General features: G+C 53.1%; 1 protein-coding gene across 1 annotated transcript; it reads right to left on the bottom strand.

Moving 5' to 3' along the window:
• Positions 1-21,412: 21,412 nt before the first annotated feature.
• OLIG2 (oligodendrocyte transcription factor 2) lies at positions 21,413-24,159 on the bottom strand. The gene is made up of 2 exons (XM_069785225.1): positions 24,092-24,159; positions 21,413-23,765 (listed from the first exon to the last, which is right to left on the bottom strand). Exon 2 carries the CDS (start codon positions 23,726-23,728, stop codon positions 22,853-22,855), a length of 876 nt encoding a protein of 291 aa, XP_069641326.1. The 5' UTR covers positions 23,729-23,765; positions 24,092-24,159; the 3' UTR covers positions 21,413-22,852.
• Positions 24,160-24,507: the final 348 nt, after the last annotated feature.

Raw genomic sequence — 24,507 nt, forward strand, 5'->3', positions numbered from 1 at the left:
TTAGCGCTGCAAGTTAGCTGATTGACAAGTGGGGCTACTTTTCCACTCAAAAACCTGACATAAAAAAAACCCAACAGGCTAAATAAGGCTGAATATTTTGTTTCAAGTGAAAGTCTGAGGTCTTCTGCCTGCTGTCTTGCTACTTACAATTTCATTACTGCAGCAGGATCAATTGTATTATTACCATGGTATTGTTTCATTGATCTTACATATGTCAGTCGGGAAACTTCTTTGGAAAAAAGACCAAGTATCTGGAAGATGTCTTTAGTTTGCTTGAATCTGGAAGCCCATGTTGAATTTTTTTCCAGGTATATTCAATTCAGAGAGCTGTTTTTTGGGGGGGTTCTCTTTTCTTTTTTTTTTACCTTCCCAGAAGATGGCCCTAATTTATAATTACTGAGTTATGCCAAAGGACTCTCAGACTGTCATTATTTTGCCAAAACTGTAGAAAAAACCTCAGTGTAGATTCCTGCAGGGAGACCAATTGAAAGAGACATTCAAACTCCCCAGGAACAAATACCAGCAGTTTGGGTTTCCTTTCCTTTACCAAAAGCCTGCATTTAAACATATCCCTAGGCTTTTCCATCACAGAAGAAATAGGCTGATACAGTGAAAACCACATATAAACAGGGTCTTACTTATTTCCACCACTAGCGGTGTTATACCTTCCATAGCTGCTGAGCAGGGACTGCAACTACATGTTATTACGTGAGTGACTGTCACAAGTTATATTTCAAAGTGCTGCAGTGGTGTACGGCATTTCTTCACTCTGGTTTTCATGGCATTGACTGTATTAAAATAGATCTTAAGCTGTCATACAAAGTTTTTGAAGTACTGATTTGAGCCATGTGGACAGTGAGAATATCTGAAATTTAATAGCAATGACTTTTTTTTTTTTTTAAAGCTCACAGCTATGGAAAGGCTAAAATCCATCATGCATCACAGCAGAAGTTAGCTGCCAACCAACATGGGTTTACAGGATGTGGCTGCAGATTGTCATTTGTAGTCACAGGATCATAAAAAAATTGAGGTGGGATGGGACCTTGGGAGGTCTGTGGTCCAACATCTTGCTCTAAGCAGGGCTAACTCTGAAGTTACATCAGGGTGATCAGGGTTTTGCTGATTTGGTCCACTGCTTCTTGTCCTTTTGCTGCATGCCTCTGAGATGAGTCTACCTCCATCTTTTTCTGTAGCTTCCAGGTAAGCAGCAGGAGAGTGCTATTAGTTTCTCCTCAAGCTTTCCTTCTCCAGGCTAAACAAATCCAGTTCCCTGTCCCATAAGGATTAATTTTCTCTCTGGCCATATAAAAGCATCCACAAGCACCAAATATGGCTTTGTCAGTCACAACAGAGTCAAGTAGCAACCATATTCAGGTGGCACACAGCCCTGCCTCTTCTACATGGTACATGGTCACCTTGCCACAGTTGAGACATCCTCAAACCTCAATAAGCTCCTTCATGGATGAAGGGAAAATGCTATCACTGAATGTGAGCAAAGTGAAGGTTATAGCGATGGGTAAACCAAACCAAACAGAAAATTTTGCCGCTCCAGTGAAATTGCCCTGTGTGCATTCACAGCTGGAGTTGGGGAGCCTCCCGGGTCTCGTCACACATACCTTTCCTAACCTACATTCAAGGCAGGCTTTTTATGATGGGCTAGCTACCAGATATTTTCCTGACCTGGCAGATGCCAGATCCAGCCTTCAGTACTTGGGGCTGGTCCACAGGAGTGTGTGATACCTCAGACTGGGAAGCCATCAGCTGATGGTGGCTGATGCCAAAGGCTGCAGCACATCTTCTGCAAATCCATCTAATCTGTCTTCTGCTCTCTCAACTGGCTTCTCTGAACCTACTGTGCCAAGCACAAGGTCTTGCCTTATGCTTTTACAATGGCCCAAGCTCAGGATGTCAGAAAGATTGTCTTCTGCTTCAGCACAAAGTCTGCAAGTGACAGCCCCGCTTGTCACGACTTCGGGACGATTCCTCTCTGCAGGTACATTTTCTGTGTAGACAGCAGAGCTCTCTCAGAGTCCTGGCTGAAACTGTGCAATCAATTCTCTGCTCTACTTAGGTTTGCCTCAGACCTTCTCTTTCTCTGTGGCAAGTGAAAGCTTTTATGGTTGCCCTCGCCAGGACCAACACAAAAGAAGATGCAGGCGCAGAAAATATTCCACCAGGAAGCTCCGCGGAGCTTTCTGCAGAAATTGTCCCAAGGACCCAACCTGGGGCAATATTTTGGAATTTATTGTAAAACCACTGAAAGAAAAGAGAAGGAGATTTTTATCATGTTAACATTCAAGTCACTTGAAAAACACCACTCTGAGCCCCAGATAACCAGAAGTCAGAGGCTATTGCACAAATCCACCAGGCGTTGAGCATTATCTAAGGTTAAAAATCTGCTCGCGCTAATTTATGATCTCTTTATAATCAGTTCCTAATGGAAATGCTGTAAAAAAAATACCAATAAATGCTAGCATAAAAAATCACGTAGCTCAAAGTAAGTGTTTTGTAATCTTCCATAAGTCTAAAAATCTTGAGGAGTAGAAGATAATGTGAGCCTCATCTTTTAATTTCTTTCCTCCTTTTCTCCCTACTTACAGACCTTCAGTTCAGAATCAAATGCTTTATTTGCTTCACGTACATTTTTCCTCCCATTTTGTTGTTTGTTCATGGTGGCTACAGTGAGACTGGTGTCAACTGATCAGAGCAAAATCATTGTGATTTATTAGCCACTTCTAGAAAGGACAAAGCCAGTGTGACCCAGAGGGCCATAAATTTTTGTCTACATGAAGCACAAACAGAAGAGGGTCTTTTTTTTTAAAATGTAGATGCAGCTCCAAAAGTTGTGGCTTGCATTTCTGCCATCGTCTCCCAGAATCTCCTACGCTTCCTGCAGTTTAGAGCCAGCTACGTACTGTATTTCCACAACCAGGAGCACACATATGCTCTGGCGTTGAATGATTTATTCAGAGTGAACATTCCCAGTGATTTTCAATAGTCCCCTCCAAATCAGCATCTCTAAACCATTGCACAGATGCTTTTTATTTTTATCCTGTTTCAGCCACCTCTTTTGCAAGTAGTTACGTGACTCCTGTGAGGCATTTTTACTAATTAATTTACATTGCTAGGTTGCCTCACACTGGCTTTCACAAAAGTCACTTTATTTACTTTATAAAACGTTCGTGTCCTGCTGCACACTGTAATCTTGCCATAGGCAAGGAAATGGCTACATGGGGGCTGGAGACTCTGTTCTTAAAGCAGGAATCTGACTTCACGAGAGTAAAGGATTTTGTCCTGGTGGTTTCCAAGGGCCACTCTAAGGAAAACTGGTAGGGAATGAGATTAATGCTCTAATTAAAGGAACAGGAAAGAAACCTGCTAGTTTTGCCTAAGAAGTGATTTGTATTGCAATGAAGCCTTCAGAACTCCCACAGCCCCCAAATGTTGAATGCTGTTTGATAAATCAATAATATCTTATTAAGTTATCCATCCATCCAGGTAATTATATAACTTTATTGGCATTTTCTCTGAACTGTGCCACAGCGTTAGACTTATTTACACTACTTTGGATCAGACAGAGGGTTAGAGCTAGCCTTGGGAAGGCTGGCTTAAGTTTCAAGTTGTTTTTTCATTTTCCATTAGAAATTACTTGGGTTAAATGTCATCACGAAGCAGTGTGGATGCTGGTAATTTGGGAGACACCCACAGAAAATCGATGTAGAGGTTTTTTTCAAAAACTACCATAAAAAGTTCCTCTATGTGCTTTTAGTTCTGACCAAACTAAGGGAGTTACAATGAAGTGTGTACCCAGCAGCAAAATTGGGAGCAACAGAGTCCCAAATAAATTAAAAATTAACCATATTTATCTCCTCTGTCTTTAAAGACTAATTTAGATTTTGAACTTCTCCCAGGCTGCCCAGCAGCTGCTTTGGATTTGTTCTTAGCATGAAATGGGGGACTGATGGCAATCCCTGGCCTAAGCCATTTCAGATGTCTCCTTTAAGCACTGCTTCTTACCCACTGCCTCATTTGTAGGAATACAGAAAAAAAAATTATACCAGCTATAAACGGACTTTGAAATCCCTGCATACAAAGTATGCAAAAATTTCATCTTGCTGCTATTCTTACTAATAAATGTTTGTAAACTTTTCACAATAAAAAGCGTTCACAATTCCCTCGCAAAAGCAGAGAAGTGAGAAGTGCAGCAAATGGTGCCTGTTGATGCGGAAATGGCTGCGAGATGATCTGAGCAGGAGCATGATGGCAAGAAACAGGCTTCTGGTAAGTTGGGCTTTGAAGAGCTGCCTTTCATTTTACGTTCAGAGGCTGTGTTCCTGGAGTCTTTTACTCCTATTGCAGCAAAAGCCTCCAGATCAACTCCAAAGACTTTTTATTCCTAGAAGTACTGCAATGTCTGCACAACTCTGAAAGCATGTGGAGCTTTCCGAGTGCCTGGTGTTGTCCTGCCCATACCAATGGTGCCGGCAAGCACGCCCAGGCAGGCGGTGAATGCTTGGCAAGCTTTCCCTGGAGTTGTTCGAGCCGCCCAACCTGCATCTTGGATTCTGCCACCACCCAAGTTGCTCAATAACCATCTGGACTAGCCTCGAAGTTTCATTCACTGCGTCGGACAAAGTCACCGTTTCTTTTTCATAAATGCTGGCCGCGCCAGCAGCAGGGACGACGTGCTGATTTATTTGGTCTGCAAGCTGTTCTCGGAGGACGTGTCCTTTCTCCCCAGGGCTCCGGTACCAGCTTTATCGAGCCTCGCGGGTTCGGACGTCGAGCGCCAGCCCGCTCTCCCTGCCACCTGCCTCCGGCAGGTCACAGCCTCGTTACCCGCACGCTTTGTCTGCCAGGTACGGAAGCTGATTATGGGATGCCCGCAAGCTGACAAAAACAAGGCATTGCCCCTCTAGCAGTGACAGATTATTAATATTAGTTATTAAGTATTACAGAGTTAAGACTGCCGCTGCGGTCACGGACAAAAGAAGGGCGGGATGGATGGCCAGCGGTGGGGTGGGTTTTTCTGCCGTGACTGTACGATTCCCGTTGACGGGAGTTACAACCGGGCGGCGAACGGCGAGGCACCCACGGAGCACCAGGGAAGCGGCTTTTCCCGGCGGCCCCGCTCCGCTCCGGAGCGCGGGGCGCGGAGCCGCCGGCCGGGGCTGCGGGGAGAGGGCGGCGGCGCCGCGGGCCCTTTAAACCCGGCGCGCCCGCTCGGCGCCGGCGCTGGCCAATGGGAAGGCGGGCGCGGCGGGGAGCGGGCGCCCATTGGCTGCGGCGCGCGGCGCGGAGGGGGGCGCCCACCTCCCTCCCTCCCTCCCGCCGCCTCGCCGGTGGGTTTCGAGGCCCGCCGGGCCCCGGCCGGCCTTGGCTTTCCTCTGTGCCCTGCCGCCGGTGCCTGCGCCGTGGGGAGGCGAGGACGGAGCGAGCGGTGTTCTCGTTTCCCTAGCCGTGCTCGTGGGAGGGCGGCTCAGCAGGCCGCGGGGCCGCGGGGCGGTCAGGGCTCCCCTTATTTCGCCGTCCGGCGGCGCGGAAGGCGCAGCAGCGAGGGCGCGGGCTGCGGGCCGGGGAAGGGAGTCGGGCCGAGGGTACCTGTGTACGGACGGCGGGAGCCCGTGGCTGCTCGCAAGCACCGTGCCCAGGTGAAACGAGGCCGGGGCGCGTTGCAGGCCAGGTTTTTCGGCGAGAGATGCGCACAGGCGGGCTCTGAAGGACTGTTCTACAGCCGTCTGTCTGAGGGTTTGAACAAACGGTCGTTTCACGTCCGGCAGTGGCTGGGGCTCATCACGTACACGATCCTTCTGAGAAGCAAACGTGTTGCTGGTGGGGGTGGGAAAAGAGCTGCTAATGAATCCTGAAAAACACATGGGCGAGAGACTGTGCGGGGCACCCTTCAGCATCCCTTCCCCGCTTCCAAAAATCCCTCGTGCTCTGACAAATGGTCAGTTGGAGGCTCCTCCCTCAGAAGCACTTTCTGTCTTTTTGCCTAGTGCTAATGTTTTACTGGTGGTTGAAGTGGCAAGACCCACGAAGAGAAACTTCACTCCCACTGCGAGTAGGCAGAGGGAGGGCACGCCTCGCACTCCACGGAATTGAGCTTCCAGTGTTAAGCACTTGTTTTGAAAACAGTAGCATACTCCACGTTCTCCTGGGGCTCCTCACCAAAACCTGTGCAGAAATTTAGCACAGAGGAAAAAATTAATAAGCATCCTGCAGATGGTAGAAAACACAAGGAGAATCTCTCCAAGAAGGTGCTGGGACTGAAGTTCCCATGGATGCTCTTTTTCTGAACAAACCGTCCATCACAAGGGCAAACTTCCCTTTGACAGAAGAAGGTCATTGGGGTGGGTGAGGACCTTGTAGGGAACCAACTCTTCCCTTCAGGATTCCCTGGCCAGAGGAAGTGGTAGCAGGACCCGTGGTGAAAGGGGATCCTTTTGCTCCTTGTACCAAGTGAAGCCAGAGAGGGGGTGAGGACTCAGTTTACAGGACTTTCCTCATCCTCTTTTCCTCTTTCTCTGTTTCACACCCTGTTCACAACCACTTCTCTGGCAGCAGCACCCTGAGGGTCCCAGGCAAGGATTGCTGTCTCCTGCTGTGGGAGAGGAGCTCTGGGCATGCACACATGATTTTGCCTTCTCCTTCTTCAAGGGAATTACAGGAGCACATACACTGCTCAATATAATGCACCAGGCTCAAAGCTGAAAGATTACTGCTTAGGCTTCTGCTCCATCACAGGGTTTTGGTTGTTTTTTTTTTTTTCTTCTAGAAGGGTATTATTCATCCCTGGAAAAAAGTGCATTAAAATCCAACAGGTTTGAGTTATTGTTGCTAGAGTTCAATCCTGGTCGCTACCATCCCTCCCCCTTCTTTGCATTTCCCAGATCTCCAAGAGGAAAAGAAAGAATGAATGAAAGAAAGAAAAACCTTCAAAAAGAAAGCAGGGGTCTCCTCTCAGACTCTCACACTTGCAGGCTAGCTCCTGGCACGCTTATAGGCATGGCACACAGCCTCTTCTGTCGGCACAGACTTGGCAAACCTGGGCCAGGGCTGGCCTTACTCATTGTGTTCAAGTCACCTTCTTGATTACAGAAAAAAAAGGCGTTTGTGGTGGGTGACCGAATTGGCCACCCTACTAGACAGAAGGCAGAAGGAGAAAAAATAGGAAAGAAACAGGCAAATTAGTGTTGCGGGGAGAGGGGAGAATGACACCCAGGGGAGGAAGCGATACCGGCTGCCTCCTATTTATAAGTCAGCTCTTGCCTGGCGTTTTCTGGATGCTCATAAAGCTGTGATACAGCCTGGCTGCCCTGCTCCCTCCCTGGCAGGTCCTGCCATTAGGGAGACCTGCCGAGGGGTCCCACTGCCTTTGGGGTGCCGCTGCAGGCATACAGGGGAGGAACACAGCTGCTGCTGGAGTGGATCTGGGTCCTCTCTTGTCACGCTGGGACCACCGTGGGGGCTGTGGCACCCGCACCTCTGTGGGTATTGCACACACACATACACATGCACACACAATGTAATACATAATTTCAAGCCTTTCTCTTAAGCTGTGTGGGGGAAAAGGTCGGAATTCAGCACGTCACCAGGACAAGCATGTACCTGAGCTAACACACTCTGTGGGGTTAGTAAAGAGGGTGATGTATGTGGTAGCTATGGCAAATTCTTGGCTTTTCTCTTGTTTTCGTATTAATAATCCATTTTCAAAATGCAGACAGATGAGCACAGTAACTGTGCAAAGGACGGCTTGAAAGTAATTTCTAATTCAAACACAGTTACTTTTTCTGTTAAAATGCGGTCACTCGAAAAGCAAACTCAAATCCCAGTTGCAAATAATTCTGTTGAGTGAATGTTTATATTTTGCTGCAGACATCAGTAGCTCCTTGGAATGTTTTAGTAAAAAATACACAAGAATAATAGAAGTACAAATATATCACCTTGTAGCAGTTGGCTGTACTCTGTTAACCCAAAACACCTTAAAGCAAAATGTATAATTACTCACAGTTTTAACTCACTGAAAATAAACAAGGAAAAAATAAAGTTAGAGGTTTTTTTCTTTGTAAACCAGCTTGAAATAACCAATCAAATGCTCACGTTACATGATAGAAGATGTGTGCAAAATAATATCTAGTCTTTCACAAAATAAAGTCATGCCAGCAAGCTGTGAAATCACACACGCTAGTGTATAAAATCCATTTCAAAGCCTTGGCTTTCCTCACGAGAGCAAGAAATATTCTTGGAGGCTTTCTGGAGTCAGCAGCCAAAGCCAAACACTATAGAGGTCTTACACCGATACAATCCAAAAGGACAATTTGCTTGGAAGCCTGTGGCTAATTTTGAACACAATGCCCGATGTCATGGTCAGTTGTGCTGCAGAAAGTTGGCAGCTTGGCTCAGCCTCTCCCTCGGCCCGAAAAGATGCGAGCGTTTCTGGCTGAAGCCGTGCCGTTTATTGGATGTCCCAGACGGCTTCAAACGAGCCCTTTCATAACGACACACGGCCAAGTGTGGGCAAAGAAACGAGGGGAGAAACAAAGGTGGCTCTGAAGTCATTTCCCCACGCTGAAGCCAGCCATCCGGTTTCGCTCCTTCCCCATTGAGGGGGCAGAAAGCGGCAGGAAGAGCGGGGCTGAAAGGGAACAAACTGGCCGAATGGGCTGGCAGGGAGGCAGCCAGGGCCGGGGCCGTGCCAGGCAAAACTCCCATTCTCCCTGCCCAGAAAGGGATGAATGATTAATTATAGGCATCCAAAAGGTAATAGATGTGGTGGGCCGGCGTCCTGCAGCCAAGTTCCTAGAGCACCTGCGAAAACAGGAGGCAGCAGGGGACAAAGCTGCTCTCCCCCTTTATGGAGAGCACAGAGGGGTACTGTTCCCCCCTTCACCTGGTCTGCTTTCTGCTGGCACAACCTCCTTGTAGCGCGGGCGATTTCCATGTCCACTTGCTGTACATAGGAAGCAAAACCCCCCAGTCCCCTGAGAAAGGAAAAGGGCGATCCCAGATGCCAGAAGGGAATGGGGGGGGGGGGGATCCAGTCCTGAGACCAGAGGATGCAAACCTAAGATGTCAACTCTGCACAAGGCCACTGCACGCATAGGTACTAGAGATGGGATTTTCAGAGTAACGTGAAGAGAATTAGACACTCAGGTCCCACTGCAGTTAAACAGAGGCTGGCTTTTTGGCTCCCTCAGGCGCCTTTGAAAATCCCAGCCTGCCCTACAGATTCAGCAATGCACAGAAGAACCTGCTAAACTGAAACACAAGTTGCACGTGGTAAGGAGTTAAGTGCCTGGCTACTCCTAAATTAGGATAAAAACATCTTCTTTGTTTGTCTGTTTGGCAGCAAGCTAAGAAGTTCAAAAAATACCATTTAAGCACCTCTGGCTCCGTGGGACAATGCTGTGAGTCTTCTCGCTGGATCCCATCTTTCCACTGCTGCTCCAGCTCCCAGCCCCACTCCCCACTCCTGCCCTCCTCCTGGGACAGAGCTGCGCCTTTTTCTTGCCTCAGCAAAATTCAGTTTTGCTTAAACTTGGGAGAAGCCGTGAGCCGGACCTTCACTGCCAGCAAGCACAAGGACTGACCATCACTGCCCCAGCTCCAGCCCAGTGTGGACTAAATGCTTGGGGAACAGGGGAGCTGAAACTCCACTTTCTGTGCTGCATGGCTTGTGGTCCTAATCTGTCCTACACTGCTGGCCATGCTGCGGTTCCTGTTACTGCAGGCAAAACAATCTTTTCAGTGGTAGGTCTTGCCTGTGTTTTTTCTTTCAGGATTTGCAGAGGGGACCATGTGCCAGAGGGAGTTGCTTGAGCAGGCGGCTTTGGGCCCAGATCTGCAGGGCTGCACAGGCATCACTTCACCAGGGATCAGAGGTGTAAGTGGTTTAGGCAGCCACAGTGGAGAGCAAGACAAGTGTGTGGGACCTAAAGGCTTATCTACAATGGGAAGTCAGTGTGGTGTAAGGAATTCACATGGCAGACCGGTATGCGATAACTACGGTGCTGCTCGTCACAGCTCTGACTGATTTTGTGTGAGCTTCCTGGTATAGACAGTGCCTGCAAGTCAGCATAATGAAGAACCTTAGGTCCTTGAGGCACTTCGTTAAATAGGATTTAGCTATCTATCTAAGTTGCTTCGGTTTTGCATGCTGAGTGGAAAGGTGCCCTGAGTCCCCTATACACCTGTCCCATACGTGGTCATTCAGTGGTGTGGGGAAGTGAAGCCCCTTTGAGAATCCCACTGGAGGAATAAAGTGGAGAAGGCACCACAGCTTTTGCCTTGGGAAACAGTCAATAAAATTGTTCCTGTGCCTGTTTGGTGAGGAAGATTTGCCAGAACAGGAAAAGTAAACACACCAGATAGTGGGAACAATCTGCCTCATGTTGCTGCAAATGACACTGTAGTAGTTTCCTTTTTATAATTTCCTTCCCTCTCTTTCTATTATCCAACCTGTTAATGCTCACAGAGATGCAGTGTCCTCACAGTGAGGCCAGGGTACGTTTGGATACGAGAGATGCTGGTGTGATGGAAAAGTTGCTTCTCTGTCCTGGCCTGTACAAACCTGGCTTTGCCAAACATACTGCCAAAAAATCCTTTGAAGAAAGCAAGCGGAGGCATCAGTACAACTAGCAAGTCTGATTTATTTCTTTGCAAGTAAAGCTATGCAAAACAGATCTCACAATTATATTCAAGTAATTATCTCAAAAAATGAAATAAAAATTACTCTGAATTTTTAAAATCATTTTATGCCTTCGGTGGGGTGTATAGCGAGTACATATAGGTGAGGGGAGAGGAGGCACGTGTACTCCCGGCACGGCACAGAACTGTGGTGGCATTGGCGGGAAGCGCAGCAGCATAAGACCTGTAGAGAGCCACACGTGTGTGCCAACGGCATCGCGGGACGGTGCTGAGCCCTCCACCGTACGGCGCTGGGGCTCAACCGTGACAGATGTTGTATGCTAATGCTGGGGCGAGAGTTGCCCGGGGCAGACACGGCTGCTGGAGGGGCTCCTTGGTGGCACGGTGTGAAAGAACCTTCCTCGTCCTCGTGCGTGGGAGCGGCAGCGTGGCTGCCGCCTTCTCCTTGGCTGCCGGTGGATGCTCTCTCGCAGGAATTGCGCGGGAGCTTGCTGAAGCGAGCGGGCTGCTCTCGCAGCTCGCTCTTTCCAGATGGTTGATGTGCATGGCGAACAATAGCCGGGACAGCATGGCAGGGCACACCACCGAAACCTCCCCCTGCATACAGAGCAGTGCGGGGCCCGTAATTAGCAGCCCTGCTCATGTCAGGCTGAGATCGTTCCCATAAAGATGAATTCCCTCCCTGTTGCTCTGGGGGGGATGTTCAGCCAGGGGCGGGCCGGACGGTCCCGGACGGGAGGCGGTGGGGATTAGCTCGCAGTCTGGCCCGCCTTGCACGAGCCTTTGTGAGCATAAACAGAACAGTTTTGTTTCCTTAAAGAGCAAACCTGGAAGAAGCATGTTTTGGCCTCTCGTTAGAGGTGTCTGGAGTATTAGGCATTCTGGATGCGCGTGTGTGCGCATGTGAGCAGGGAAAAAAAATACAAATAAAAAGCGTCTAACTTTTCTTCTGCTGCCTTTGCACACTGACACATGCAGCACCCAAGAGCAGCTATTTGCTTGCACTTTTTCTAATCTAGTCTTTTCAGCTACTCCTAATTTAAAAGTACTAAAATGGCATTAAAATTATCAGCATCAAAACTTTCACTTGGTTCCTTGCATGCTCAGCTTCCCAGAGCTACCCGATCCACAGCATCTTCTTCACCTCACGTGGTCCATGACCATGCCCAGAGAGCAGACGCTGGCAAGGAGAGTAAGGGTTGATTTTCACCAGTAACCTTGAAGCTGGGATGTTGGCCGGACCCTGCCTTTGCCACGGCCTCCAGCAGTACCCCAGCTTCGAGGTCCCTGCTGAAAATATGTGCTGGAGGAAGATGAGAAAAGCTTTTCGCTGGGCTGAGGACACCAGGTAATTCCTTGCCCTCGTCCTTCTGGCCGTGCCACTGAGCAGAGGCGAAAGGGGGGACACTAGAAGTGAAGTCCCGGTGACAAAACCCACCTGCCCTCCAGGCACTGGAGCGGTACTTCTCCTAGTGCAGAAGTGTCCATGGTTTCTGTGAAATATGGGTCCACACCCAGGGCCTTACGGAGCTCCTCTGGACTTTGGGGTTGCTGCACCCCCTGCTTTGGAAGGATCGTGTCTGTGTAGATCTATGCTTCACAAAAGGCATTCAAAGCACCGTAGCTTTTCTCTGCTTTAAAATAATACAGAAGTATTATTTTAATAATAAAACTAGAAGTCCTGCCACAAACTCGGTTGAACAACATCCACCTTGGAAAGCATCTGTAAAATGTGGTATTTGGAGGACGGTCACTGCTAGCAGGGTTTTCTCCCTCTTTCATTGCCCAGCACTGCTGGGACAAGAAGAATGCAAGCTGCTGCCAGCAGCTAGGCTGGAAACTTTCCCTTAGATGGCCCATGGCAGCTCTCGTGTGGCTTGGCTGTGCCCATGGGGTGGGCAGAGACGCCCAGCTGCCATGGGGGACCTGCTCCTTCCATGAGAGCAAAGGGCAGCCACATACTGCGCTAATAAGGTGCACCGCAACAGCGCTGAGAAATTGCCGGGAAAAATGCACACATTGGGTTTGTTTCTACCTGCTCTAAGGTGCTGTATCCAGAGTATGAGTCACTGCTGCCAGGTGAGCAGGTCATGAATTCCCAAAAATTATCCCACCCAATTTCCCCAGCCAGGCGCCTGTGCTTGGTTACCTGGCATGATGAAGGGGCTGATATCCCTCCCCACCCACCTCCCAGTCAGTAAGGTTCTCAGTCTGGTCTGGTGTGAAGACGTGATCAGAAAGGCTTGGCACGATCTGCTTTCAGGTGAAGCACCCAACATAGGGTGCCACAGAAGACGAAGCTGCTGAGATGCTTGAAGGGGAATGTAGGGCTGGATTTTTGCAGGCTCATAGCGAAACTGGATGTGTTACTTGCGTGTTTTGGTGTGGCTGCGCTGTCTGTGTGGACTATACAGCGAAGGCAAAGACTATTTTTCCTGAAGTATTTAATCGTATCTGCAGATGTCCAGTTGTTCAGACAGTATATGGGGAGATACCTTTCTCTCCATGCTCCGTCCTCATGCCCTGTCTCCGAATCTTCATCGCTGCCTCCAGTCAGAGATCCTGGACTAATCGATGTGACTCACTGTCAGATATTCTCATCTTCTTAAATCCCTTAATTTTGCCAAATTTATGCTTTTCTGATGAGGGAAAATGTAGGCAAGAGGTGGGGACCAAGCATGTGTAACAGGCAATGCCAGCTTACCGATGGTCCTCCGGCTGGGATTTGGAAACCTGAGCACATTGGTGTCTCACTGCGGGTTCGTGAGCTGAAAGGACGAGGCAGCGCAGTTGCTGCTCTGCAGCTACTGCTCGCCTGAGCTTCCACCAGCGGGCTTTTTCTTTTTAATTTTGGGTCACCTTCAACCAACCTCATGCCCCGTATAAAGTGTTGCTGGAGCCAGGAAGAAGGCGAGCAAAGGCAGTGTCTGAGAAACCCTGATTCACGTCTGCAAAGCGATTGTGCTGCTCTTGGCAGTTGCAGGTGACAACCCTAACGAGTGCCCAGGAGCAGATGAGAAGTTTATGGGCTGTTAATAAACTGTAACCAATCGGTGAATGCCGGCGGGTTGTGTTCAAGCTGTTTGGGGCCACAGGTCCTTGGGAGAGCTTGCACTTGCTCTGCCTTTATTTCAACGTAGCAGAAACATGAAAGCATGTGGCAGACTCTTGATGTTTGTTACAGTGAATAGACATATGTCCCTCACACTAGCATGTAGAATATCTAATTAAGTTACACAATGATAGCTTATACCCAGGGGCAGTCACAAACAAGACGCTGTCACACTCTTAAGAACACAAACAAAATGAAAATTGCCTCTTTATACATTATAATGAATATGTTTTCAATACATTAAAAGTTCATTTACTAACAGACTCTGTAAGACTGGGTGGATTTCTGCTAATATAATTTTGTTTTTTTCAGAAGGATGGGTTTGTATAGTTAGGATTAGGACACATTTGTTAATGAAGCTACCGAGCATTTTTCCCCAATAGACCTGAAAGAAGAAATGAAATCTTAATCGTGTGTTCATTGTGTTGTCTCAAGCAAAGCCCACTCTTCAGAACCCCACCTCAGGAGGGGCTTCTCCCTTCTGCAGGACACGTATGCCATGGATTTGTGTCTCCCTTTCTCCCATCTCCCCTCCTCTTCACTAGCTTTTTGCATTTTTACAGGCAAGGACAGTCACCCTCAGGCTGGATGGCTTCAGGGGTTATCTCCTACTTCTGGGTCGGGCATGCCAAATGCCAAGGTCTGTATGACAGGAGTAGCACCTGGAGGTAAGTCCTGATCTGCATACAGCTTTTCCTGTGAGCATCTCGGATGGGTGATGCTTCCTTCCTCCCTGCCCCATCACTACAAAACACTTCAAGCAGCGTAAAAGCTGCCTGGGGCATTGCAGCCCGTTCCTCTTCCCACCAGAGCACTCCATTCTCATTAAGGCATTTTGGCACTTTTTCTACATGGGAATAATTAAATTGCACAACACTTGCATGGGCAAAGTCTGCCGGTGGAGAGGGCTGTGTGATTTGGGGTGATTCCCGCAGACCTCCCCCAGGCCTTGGTTAGGTGACACTAAGCCATTCCTGGCACGCTGGTGACGTGACAGACATGCTTGGGGTAATCCCATCACTTCCATCTCTACCTTCAGCATAACCAAGAGCCAGGAAAAAAGAGTCAGTCCCCGGGAGGCTTCTTCCCTTCTTTAACCCGGCTCTGGTTAAACCGTCCCTGAAAAAGATGAGCAAGCTGGGGGGGCTGCTGCTGCTGCCGGTGCGTGCTGCCGAGCCGTGGGTCGGAGCTGCCCACTGTATGGTCCCCAGTTCACACCAGGCTGTCCCTGCAGTGCACAGACCAGCTTAATGCAGAGCACATTGCCTTGTACTATACCCAGGATATTTTATAGGGGACTGGTGATTCCCCGAGCCATCTTCAGGCATTTAAACAGGGGCTGGCTTTCAGGGGATGCTGGCTTAAGGCTCAAGCAATCTCAGCCTCGGATGGCTTGAACTGACCATCCTGGAAAGTGAGGAGCAGACAGGAGGTCCCAAGGGGGCAAATCCCTCCTCACAGCGCCCTCTGCCCAGGCCCTGGCAGAGACACAGCCCCCGTGGGAAAACCAGTCCCCAAAAAGTATCCCAGTGAGCACAGGGGAAGGAGCCATAGTTACGCAGCCTCCCCTCTGACATCTGGTATCGCAAGAGCCCTTCAATTTTTTTTCTCACTGCAGCTCATTTCCCTCTCCCCCCCCCCTACGTTTTTTGCCCACCGTGGCTGGTGTTCTGACTAGGAAAAAGATTTCCTCATCCCTTCTGGGACACTACACCCGGGCAAGGCTCCCTCACCCCCCTCTTTGTGTGCCTTTTGTGCTGGGTGCACCCTGCCGCTTGCAGCACCGCCAAGAGATGGGAGCTCACCCGCTTTCCACTGTTGCTGAGAAGCTGGGGCTGGCAAGGGAAAATGCTGGCTTCTGCCTGGCTCTCGGGACCGCTGAGCTTTTCTGGGTTTGGGATGGGGAACGGGTTTGGGATGGGGAACGGGTTTGGGATGGGGAACAGGTTCCTGCAGTCCCAGTGCGCTCGGCTCCCTGCGCTGCCTGTCGCGGCAGAAATCTCCTTTCTGTGTCGCTTGAGCAGCATTAAAGAGTTGAATTATTGCTACTGGGGGAAAGGAGCAGAGGATGTGGAGAGAGAAACTTGGTGGGCTATTGACCACGGCCCCAAATGAAGGCTGAGCACTGGAGGGGGATGGCTGAATTCGCACCGTGGTGGGTTATCTCTCCCACAGAGCTCACTGACAGCTTTTGCTGCCTCAGCTCTGCTCTTCGGAAAGAGCCTGTAGCCTTCCTACCCCTATGGTACATATATCTCCAGACTCCTTTCCCTTAGGCACAACAAGCCAAACCCTGCTTGACTCCCTCAGGAGGAACAAAACAAGCTCCCCCCCCGCCCGAAACTCTGCCAATTTCCTACTCAAAAGGATTTTTCTTATAAAAGTGACTAACACCGTGACTGCTTTTGTAAAAAAAAAAAAAAAAAAAAAAAAGACACAAAAAAAGGAACTGTGTGTTTTTTTCTTTTTTTGAGCAGACAAAGACATGTATAAATGTGTGTCATACATATATGTATATGTCTTTCTGAAAATAGCATTTAACAAATGCCTTCTGCATCTGCAGAATCCTCCAACAATCCTGACACTGTGATCAATCTGTAGGCTGGTGATGTTTGCTGACAGTGATTGATTGATTTTTCCTGCTAATAGGATCAACATTGGGAATATATTAAACTAAAAGGCACACTTCTGACTCGCAGGAAACACCCCGTGTATTGGGCCTGATCCAATTGTATTGGTTTTGGCAGCGGGATGCAATGATTGATGACAGGCAGGGAGTGGAGGGCTGCTCGGAAGAGGAGTCTGATTCCCTCAGTGCTCTCTCCATGTGCATGACACTGGTTTCCTGCTGGGACAGGGACAGGCATAAGAAGGGACAATGGAGCAGGGTGGCCCATCCAGATAACCTCTTCTAATGCATATGGTGAGATCTGACCTGCCAGTTCAAGAAGAGGAGGCAAAAAGCTGATGGGAAATTAATTCTCAGGAGTTTGTCAAGACATCTCCAACAAGTGAAGATAAATGGCAGAACAAAACTTCTAAAGCTAATCCCAAGAATGGGGATGAATGAAAAAGGGGAACACTCTTTTGCATTTACATCCATCTTTTAGGGTAAAAGCCTTGGGGTAAGCACGGCGCTTTTGGAGGATCTCGACCCTGGGCTGTTTGTAACTCCTGAGAGGTTTGAGCACTGCCGGGGCTATTCAGGCGCGTGTGTGCATGTGTGTGTGTGTGTGTGTGTGTGGTGAACAGGCTGTGGTCTCGAGCTTGCAAACAACTTTCAGGTCCAGCTGCGTTGCCACTGAAAGCAACACAAAACCTCTCGCCTTCAGAAGCAGCATGGAGAGAGGAGCATGCTTGCAATTTCGAAGGCTGAACCAGCGAGTACTTCATGCCCTTTTGAGGAGGCAGAGCTGGTATGGTCTTACGGCTTTGTTGGTGTCGTTATAATTACTGCCTCCCTTCAACGATTTTTAGTAGAAATATTTAACTATTATTAAATGCCTGTAGTGGAAAATTCAGTTTCTCTGACCCTGCGGTCCCCAGAGAGTTGGCAGCCTTCAGTGTGCCCAAGACTTGTTTTTAACCCGCACCCACCTGGGCTGAAAGTTTGGAAAGGGCCAGCTCTTGTGGCTGGAGCCAGGCTTTTGGCAAACCTCCCTTCACATCTCGATGCCTACTTGCGCAACCAGGTTTTCACAAGCACAGGGCTGGGTCGTGCGTGCTGAACATTTGCAGAGATGCTGGTAACTCTTCTGAAAATCTGGCCCTCAGCTGCACGTTCAAAAAAACCTGAGCATTCAGAAATAATCTGAGGGGCCTGGAGGTCCCCATCCCACGCAGAGATGGAAACACCACTCTGGGAAATCGGAGCTGTGTTGCAAGCACCATCTTGCAACACCAAGCAAGAGCTGCTGGCCTAGTGGCACCATCAGAGGCTGTTTGGCTCCCGTCACACCAGTGTCCTGTGGGCCATCCTCTGGGGGATGGCTCAGACAGTTTGCAGGCTGTCAGGGTACATGGGACAGCAGACTTTCACCTATAGAAGTGTGAAAACAAGCACTGATGTCCAACAAGGGAAACGACATCCCAGGGCTGTGCCACAGCCCTAGCTCTTGTCTCTGAAATGATGCCCCAGTTATCACGTGTCATGTCCAGCACCCTGACTCTGACGTGGGGAGATTGCAGTCATGTCCAGGGGGAGTTTGGCCCCAGAATATCCGTATGATGAGGCTTTCAAAGAGACAAATTTAGGATTTTTTTCTGTCTCCAGCTTATACATATAACTAAATGCACATAACCTGTGCTTTTGTACCTCACCCTGCCACCGGCCCCTGTTCGGAGCAAGCCCTAGTTTGTATTACTGAGGAGAGGTCTGTAGATAAAAAAACCCTGTGTTTTTCCATGAAAGACTGATATTTGGAAAGCTGTTGAAGGGGATTTGGATACTCACTCTGAACATTAATTCAAAGGAAAAGGAAGGCAGCCTGCAGCCCCACGCAGGGGGCTCTGACAGATCCCATCCCACAGGACTAAATCGGCAGCGAGCAGAGCCAGCGCGCTGGTACGTCCCTGCGGAAGAGGCACACGTGCTTCGCAGGAGCCGTGGGCCTAGAGGGAGCCGCGTGCCTTGGTCAGGGTTTTGGAGCAGATTTTGGGCTACTTGGCTTGAAATTTGCCAGGCAGAGGCTGAAAAAATCCCCTGTTGAAATGAGACAAGAATATCAGGGGCGTAAAGGTGGAGGAGCTGCTCGAGTGCCCTGACACGGCCAACCTTTCCCTTCCCCCGGGCCTCCCTGAAGCCCTGCGGTTTCTGCCTAAAATGTGCTGCTGACCTCTGGTAGCCCCTCTCTCTGCTTTCCATGCTGTGCCTGGGAGGGTCGGTGAGGTGGGGAAGGGGGGAAAGGGGAAGTGGGGAAGGAGGGAAAGAGAAGGGGAAAGTGGGGAGGAGGCTGGGGAAGGGGCAAGGGAAGGGGCAAGGGTGTGAGCGGGGCCATCGGAGGGAGCCGTCTGGGCCGGGTTATGTGGGCGGGGACTCCCTCCTCCTGTCGGGACAAGTCACGATAGACCTGAGAGCCTAAAAAAGCAGGAGAAGCGGGAAGGGAGGGGGTCTGCCCGGCTTGCATGGAAAACAAAGTTTAATTCGGAGGAACGGGGATCAGCGGGGCGAGGAGCTGAGAATTAGGGTGGCCACTCCGGCTCGGGGGGGGGGCTGCCGGAGGGGCTAGGGGCCGCCTGCGGGAGCAGTGGGCGTCCCCGGGCCTCCTGGCCCGGCTGGAGGCGCAGGTGACCCCCGGCAGCCCCGCCGGTGTGCGCTGAGCATATGGGCTCCCCCCGCCTCCCCGTAACCCTATCTGGCCGGAGCCGCGGCTTCAGCTGCCGGCGATGCAATCAGGGGAGCCCTGCGGGGCACTCGTTCGTGCAGGGGAGCATATGGGGAACCAGGCAGGCGGGAGGGGGCTGGGGGCCCGGCAGGGCGGCTAATTTCGTTTGCAGGTAGCCCAGGAGGAGGGGAGCCGGGGGAGCACAGCTGGCGGCCCGGCCCGGCCCGGCCCGGCCCGGCCGAGGGGCTGACAGCAACCGGGGCTGCCCCCCCCTCCGGGGGCGGAGGCAGCCCTAGTGTGAGCCGCAGCGGGCGGCCAGGGGAGTGCGGAGGGGGCCGGACTGCCCTCCCTGCTTTTGCCACCGCGGGGCCCGGTGGGGCAGAAATGCCCCCGCAGAAGAGTCGGATCCCGCCCGCTCCCGGGGCGGTGCTGCCCGTCGGGGGTCCCCGGGGCCACCTGTTAGCGACGGGAAAGGCCCTCTGGGTGGGAGAGCGCGGTCGGGGAGGCAGACGAGCAGGATTTACCGGCTTCTGGCCACTGCCGACTTTTGCATCTGTCAGGGTGCTAATTATTGCCTTTAATAGAGACAAAGAACAGCTCCTAATGATGCTCCCTCTAATTCTCACCTGCTCCTGCCCTTCTTCCGCAGCAGCACTCCCTCGCCGGAGCCCTGCTAATTGGGAAAGCTGCTCTGCTTATTGCGGACTCCCTACAGATGGGGGGGGGGCGCGGACGGCAACGGCAGGGCCGGGCCGGGGGGAAGAGGTGCGGACACCGGTAGCGGGGCTCCAGGGGCAAAACCGGGGGGGGCTACATCCTAAGCGGGGCTGCTCTGACGGCAGCTCCCCATCCTCGCCCCGGCGCGGCGGGGCTCAGCGTCCCCGGGCCGCCGCGGGCTCGGCGGAGGAGCAGCCTTTGCCTCCGCACTGCGACGGGGGTCTGCGGTGGTCTCTGCCCCTTCTCCGGCCTTTGGCTTGCAGCGGAGCCTGGCAGGAGGGCGCCCGTCGGGGGGGCCGTCCCAAGCCGCTGGCACACACCTGGCTGTCAGCCCCCTGTTTGGCACGACTTTCTCCCCCCGCCGCCGGAGAAGGCAGAAGCGGAGGGTCTGGTACCGCACGGATCGCCTTCAAAGCCGCAGACCGACACAGAGCTAGCACCCTAAGGCGGCTTTAAAGAGAGGGGCAACCTCCAGTGCCCTCCTGGCCACCAGGGTCAGGGCCGGCCCTCCTGCTGGAGAAGGCCACCGGGGCAGTCGGCGGGATGCTCGGCGTTGGTCCCCGGCGTTAAACGGGGTTTGTTTGCCAAAACCGGTACTGAGGGTCCTGGGAAGAGGAGCTTCTCTCCCGGGGCCGGGGGACATTGGGCTGGGTGTCTCTGGAGGAGGGGGGCTATTTCTCATCATCACTGGGGGGATGCTGGGGTGGGGGGCACTCCTTTCCGAGCCCCGTTTCCCTTCCCTGAAAGGGTTGGCATGGGGCGAGCCGCAGAAGGAAGGAGCAAACCCAGCAAGGCAGGAACCCGGAGGGGCTGTCAGGCCGGGACCGGCTCACACCCCGCGGGGACCCCAGCCTGCCCCGGCCGCCTGGGAACTGCTTCGCTTTACACGGTAAAAAAAAAAAAAAGAAAAAAAAAAAAGGCCCCCCGCGTCTGGACTCGCTCTCATTCCCTCGCGGGTGTCTGTGCGCCCAAAACTCCTCCATGGCCTGTTATAATATATACCTTATATATGCTATTTTGTATTTATGCGTATGTGGCTAGCTAGTTATGTTAAACAGCTCCCTAGCCGTTTCTCGGTCTAGAGAGAGAGAGATGTGTAAGGATTTGCTTGGGCAAGGACGCGGGTTTTGCGGTCTCCCTGCCCACCCGCAGCCCGGGGCGCGGTGCCGGGCGGGAGCGGCCCCCCCGGGACGGGCGGCGGCGAGACCGTGGGAACCGCGCCCGGGGAGCCCCGCTGCCCGTCCCGGCGCACCCCCCCCCGCCCCGGGGGGCAGCCGCCGCCGCCGGGGGCTGCCGACCTCGTTTTCCTCAAAAATAGGGATTCGCTTGGGTTGTTCCTGTTCTCCTTACAGGAAAAGGGGAAGCCACAGGCTGCTCCACGCCCGCACCCTGCGTGCGTGAAGAGAGCCCTTTCCTTGGGGTCTGCGAGAGGGCGAAATATTTCCTGCCCAAATACCTGAGTACAGAACTGCTAAAATACACACGAGTGAGAGATAGTAGCAACTTGGGGGGGGGGGGGGGGGGGGGAAGGACTGTCCCCAGATAATTTTCCTTTCCGTAGATTTTCGTTTGGTTGGTTTTTGGTTGAAGGTCAAGTGCGCAGAAGCGATTGCAGTGAGCAAACACCGTACCGCCTAGTTTAATGTTTCCTTTCCCCGAACTAATATTTAGCTCTTGCGCTTGATTCGGTAGACAAAAATTTTCACATTACGAACCCAGCAACAGTCGTTTCTTTCCTTGCCGCCCTTATTCTGCGAGAAACAAACGAGGAAGAAAAAAAACCCAAACAACCCAACCCCCAAACGATTTCGATTAGCCGGCGCAGCAAACTAACCGAAAACCTAGGGAAAAGGCACGGATGCGCCTAAAATGTTCCCCTCCCTTCCCCGCTTTGCGGCCGGTAACCCGCCGGCCGTCCCGCCGCGGTCCCGCACCGGCGCCGCTACGAGCACCTGCCTCCGGCTCCCCGCTCGCCTCGGAACAGCAAGGAAGAGGAAAACGCCATTTATTTAAAATGCCGCTTTTTTTTTTTTATTTAAAATCTCAACAGTGGATCACTTTTTTTTTTTTGCAACCAAACAAGTAATAAATATTATTTAGCAACTTTTTTCTTTTTTTCTTTTTTTTTTTACAAAAATAAACAGATGATAAAATCTCTGCAAGGGGCAGCGATAAGAAAAGTTGTTATTTCAGAAACAAGCCCAAGTTCTCAGTATTGCAACACGGACAGTGTGAAAGTTCCTACACAGAAAGAGCATTAAAGAGTTCAAACTTTGTTAAAGGTGGCAGGAACGAAAAAAACCCAACGTGTTATACGCTTCAAAAAACAAAACCCCAACAAACCCCAAGAACCCAAACCAACGAAATCAAGGCAAACCGACCCCTTATTCACTCATGAGGCTTACACAGTACAAGTGCACGGACGGAAAGCTCAGGCAGAGCGGACTTGCGTCGTTATCGTTGAACGGTATATTTACAAATCCCGAACCAGAAAGAAAACCGGAAAAAAACGGCGGGCGGGGGAAGGGGAGACTAAACCGACTTTCCCGGCTCCACTCCCACCCGGAGCCCCGCTGCTCCCCGCCAGTGCCGGGAGTCCCGGGAGCGGCGGCCGGGGGCTCCGGGGCTGGGCTCTCCGGGGCGGGATGTGACCCAGAAACGGCTCCTAAGGCTCTTACGTGTAGCAACGAAACCGGGAGGGGCGGAGGGAGAACAAACAACAAACAAACGAGCAAAAACCCCTCGACAGTTTTGGTTCCTCCATTCGCGACGAGCCTAGGACTACCTCCCCCTCCTAGCGAAGTTACCGACAACGTAAAATTAAAAATCAAGAGGATGCGCGGGCGCTCGCTCGCCTCGGGGCGGTTTCCCCCGCCGCTGGGGGAGCAGGGCAGAGCCCGGGCCGGGCTCCGTCCCATCCCGCCGCCCCTCCGGCAGCCCCGGGAGCGCGGCGGGGGGGGCACGCCCGGTGCCGCCGCGGGGGCGCGTCCGTAGGTCCTGGAGGTGGCGGGGCGGCGCGGGGCGCGGCGGGGCGGCCCCGCCGAGGGGCTCATTTGGTGTCGGTGGCTAATCTGGGGAGGCTGGCGGTGCCCATGCCGGAGACGTGGTGGTGCGGCGGGGCCGACACCTGGCACATGCTGCAGGGGCAGGGCATCCCCCCCCAGTGCTGGAAGCCGCTGCCCAGCGGGGCGGCGGCGGCGGCCGAGGGCGACTTGAGGAGCCCGTGGGGGGGCCGGATGGAGCTGACGGCCGAGAGGCCGGAGCCGGGCAGGGAGGCGCTGGAGACGGCGGCGGGGGGCAGGATGGGGTGGTGGACGGGGTGCGAGGCGGGGTGGCCCGGGTGGCCGGGCAGCGGGGCGGAGTGGGCGCCCATGCCGCCGGGGCAGGCGGCGGGGTGGAAGCCGGCGTGGTGCCCGCCGTAGATCTCGCTGACCAGGCGCTTCATCTCCTCCAGGGAGTTGGTGAGCATGAGGATGTAGTTGCGCGCCAGGAGGAGCGTGGCGATCTTGGAGAGCTTGCGCACCGACGGGCCGTGGGCGTAGGGCATCACCTCCCGCAGCCCGTCCATGGCGATGTTCAGGTCGTGCATCCGCTTGCGCTCCCGGCTGTTGATCTTCAGCCGCAGCTGCTGCAGCTCCGGCTCCGTCATCTGCTTCTTGTCCTTCTTGGAGGAGGAGGAGGACGACGAGGAGGAGGACGACGACGAGGACTTGAAGCCCAGCTTGTCCACCACCACCACCCCCGCAGCGCTCATGGCGCTGCGCAGCTCGGCGCTCAGCTCCGGCGGGGAGTCGCTCTGCGTGGAGCTGGACACGGTGCCGCCCGTGAAGCCCCCGCCGCTGCCTTTATTCCTGGCCGTGAGGAAGAGGTCATCGGGCTCCGGGGAGGACGGGCGGCTGGAGACCAGGCTGGCGTCCGAGTCCATGGCCCGGCGGGCGGGACGGCGGCGCGCAGCGGGCTGCCTGCGGGGAGGGGAGAGAGCCCGCAGGCGGCCCCGGGTCAGCGCCCGCCGAAACTTGGCGGGCCTCCGCCGCCCGCCACGTCGGCGAGCCCGCTCCGCCGCCTTTCCGCGGGGCCGGGGAGCGACGCCCCCGGCGGGGCAGGCCGCGCTGCCCGCCCTCCCCTCGCCGCCGCCCGCGGGGCGCCCTCGGGGGCCCCTCCCCTCCCGTCCCGTCCCGTCCCCTCCCGTTCCGTCCCGTCCCGTCCCTCCCCTCCCTCCGCGCCTCTCCGCCGGGCCGGGGGCGCGGGGGGTGCCGCGCCGGGGGGCGCGGGCGCGTGGGGCGCTTACCGTGCGCGGGGCGGCCGTGGGGAGCGGCGCGCCGTGACGGGTGAGCACGGCAGCAGCGCGCACCTTGCGGCGGCGGCGGCGGCGGCTTTATAGCCGCGCCGGGGAGGAACGATGTCACCGGGCGGGAGGGGGGCTGCGCCAATCGGCGGCGGCGGCGGGGGGGGGGGCGGCCGGGGGGGGCGGCTGATGTCACCGGGGCCGGTCCGGCTCGATGGGGCGGGCGGGCGGGGGGGCGACGGCCGGCCGCGGCGCGGGGAGCCCGGCGGGGGGGCGCGGTGGGGGGGGAGGGACTTTTGTCAAATCCATAATAAAATGCAACAATGACAGCGCCGGGAACAGCTGTTGGGGGGGCGGGACGGAACGGGGACGCGGACGGGACCAAACAGCCCCTGGCCCCGCCGCCGCAACGCCCGCGG

Source organism: Haliaeetus albicilla, chromosome 6, assembly GCF_947461875.1.
Source record: "Haliaeetus albicilla chromosome 6, bHalAlb1.1, whole genome shotgun sequence".
Classification (NCBI taxonomy): Eukaryota; Metazoa; Chordata; class Aves; order Accipitriformes; family Accipitridae; genus Haliaeetus; species Haliaeetus albicilla.

What these genes read in the sequence shown, in the direction of transcription:
- OLIG2 (XM_069785225.1), bottom strand. Translation starts at nt 23,728, where the DNA reads ATGGACTCGGACGCCAGCCTGGTCTCCAGCCGCCCGTCCTCCCCGGAG.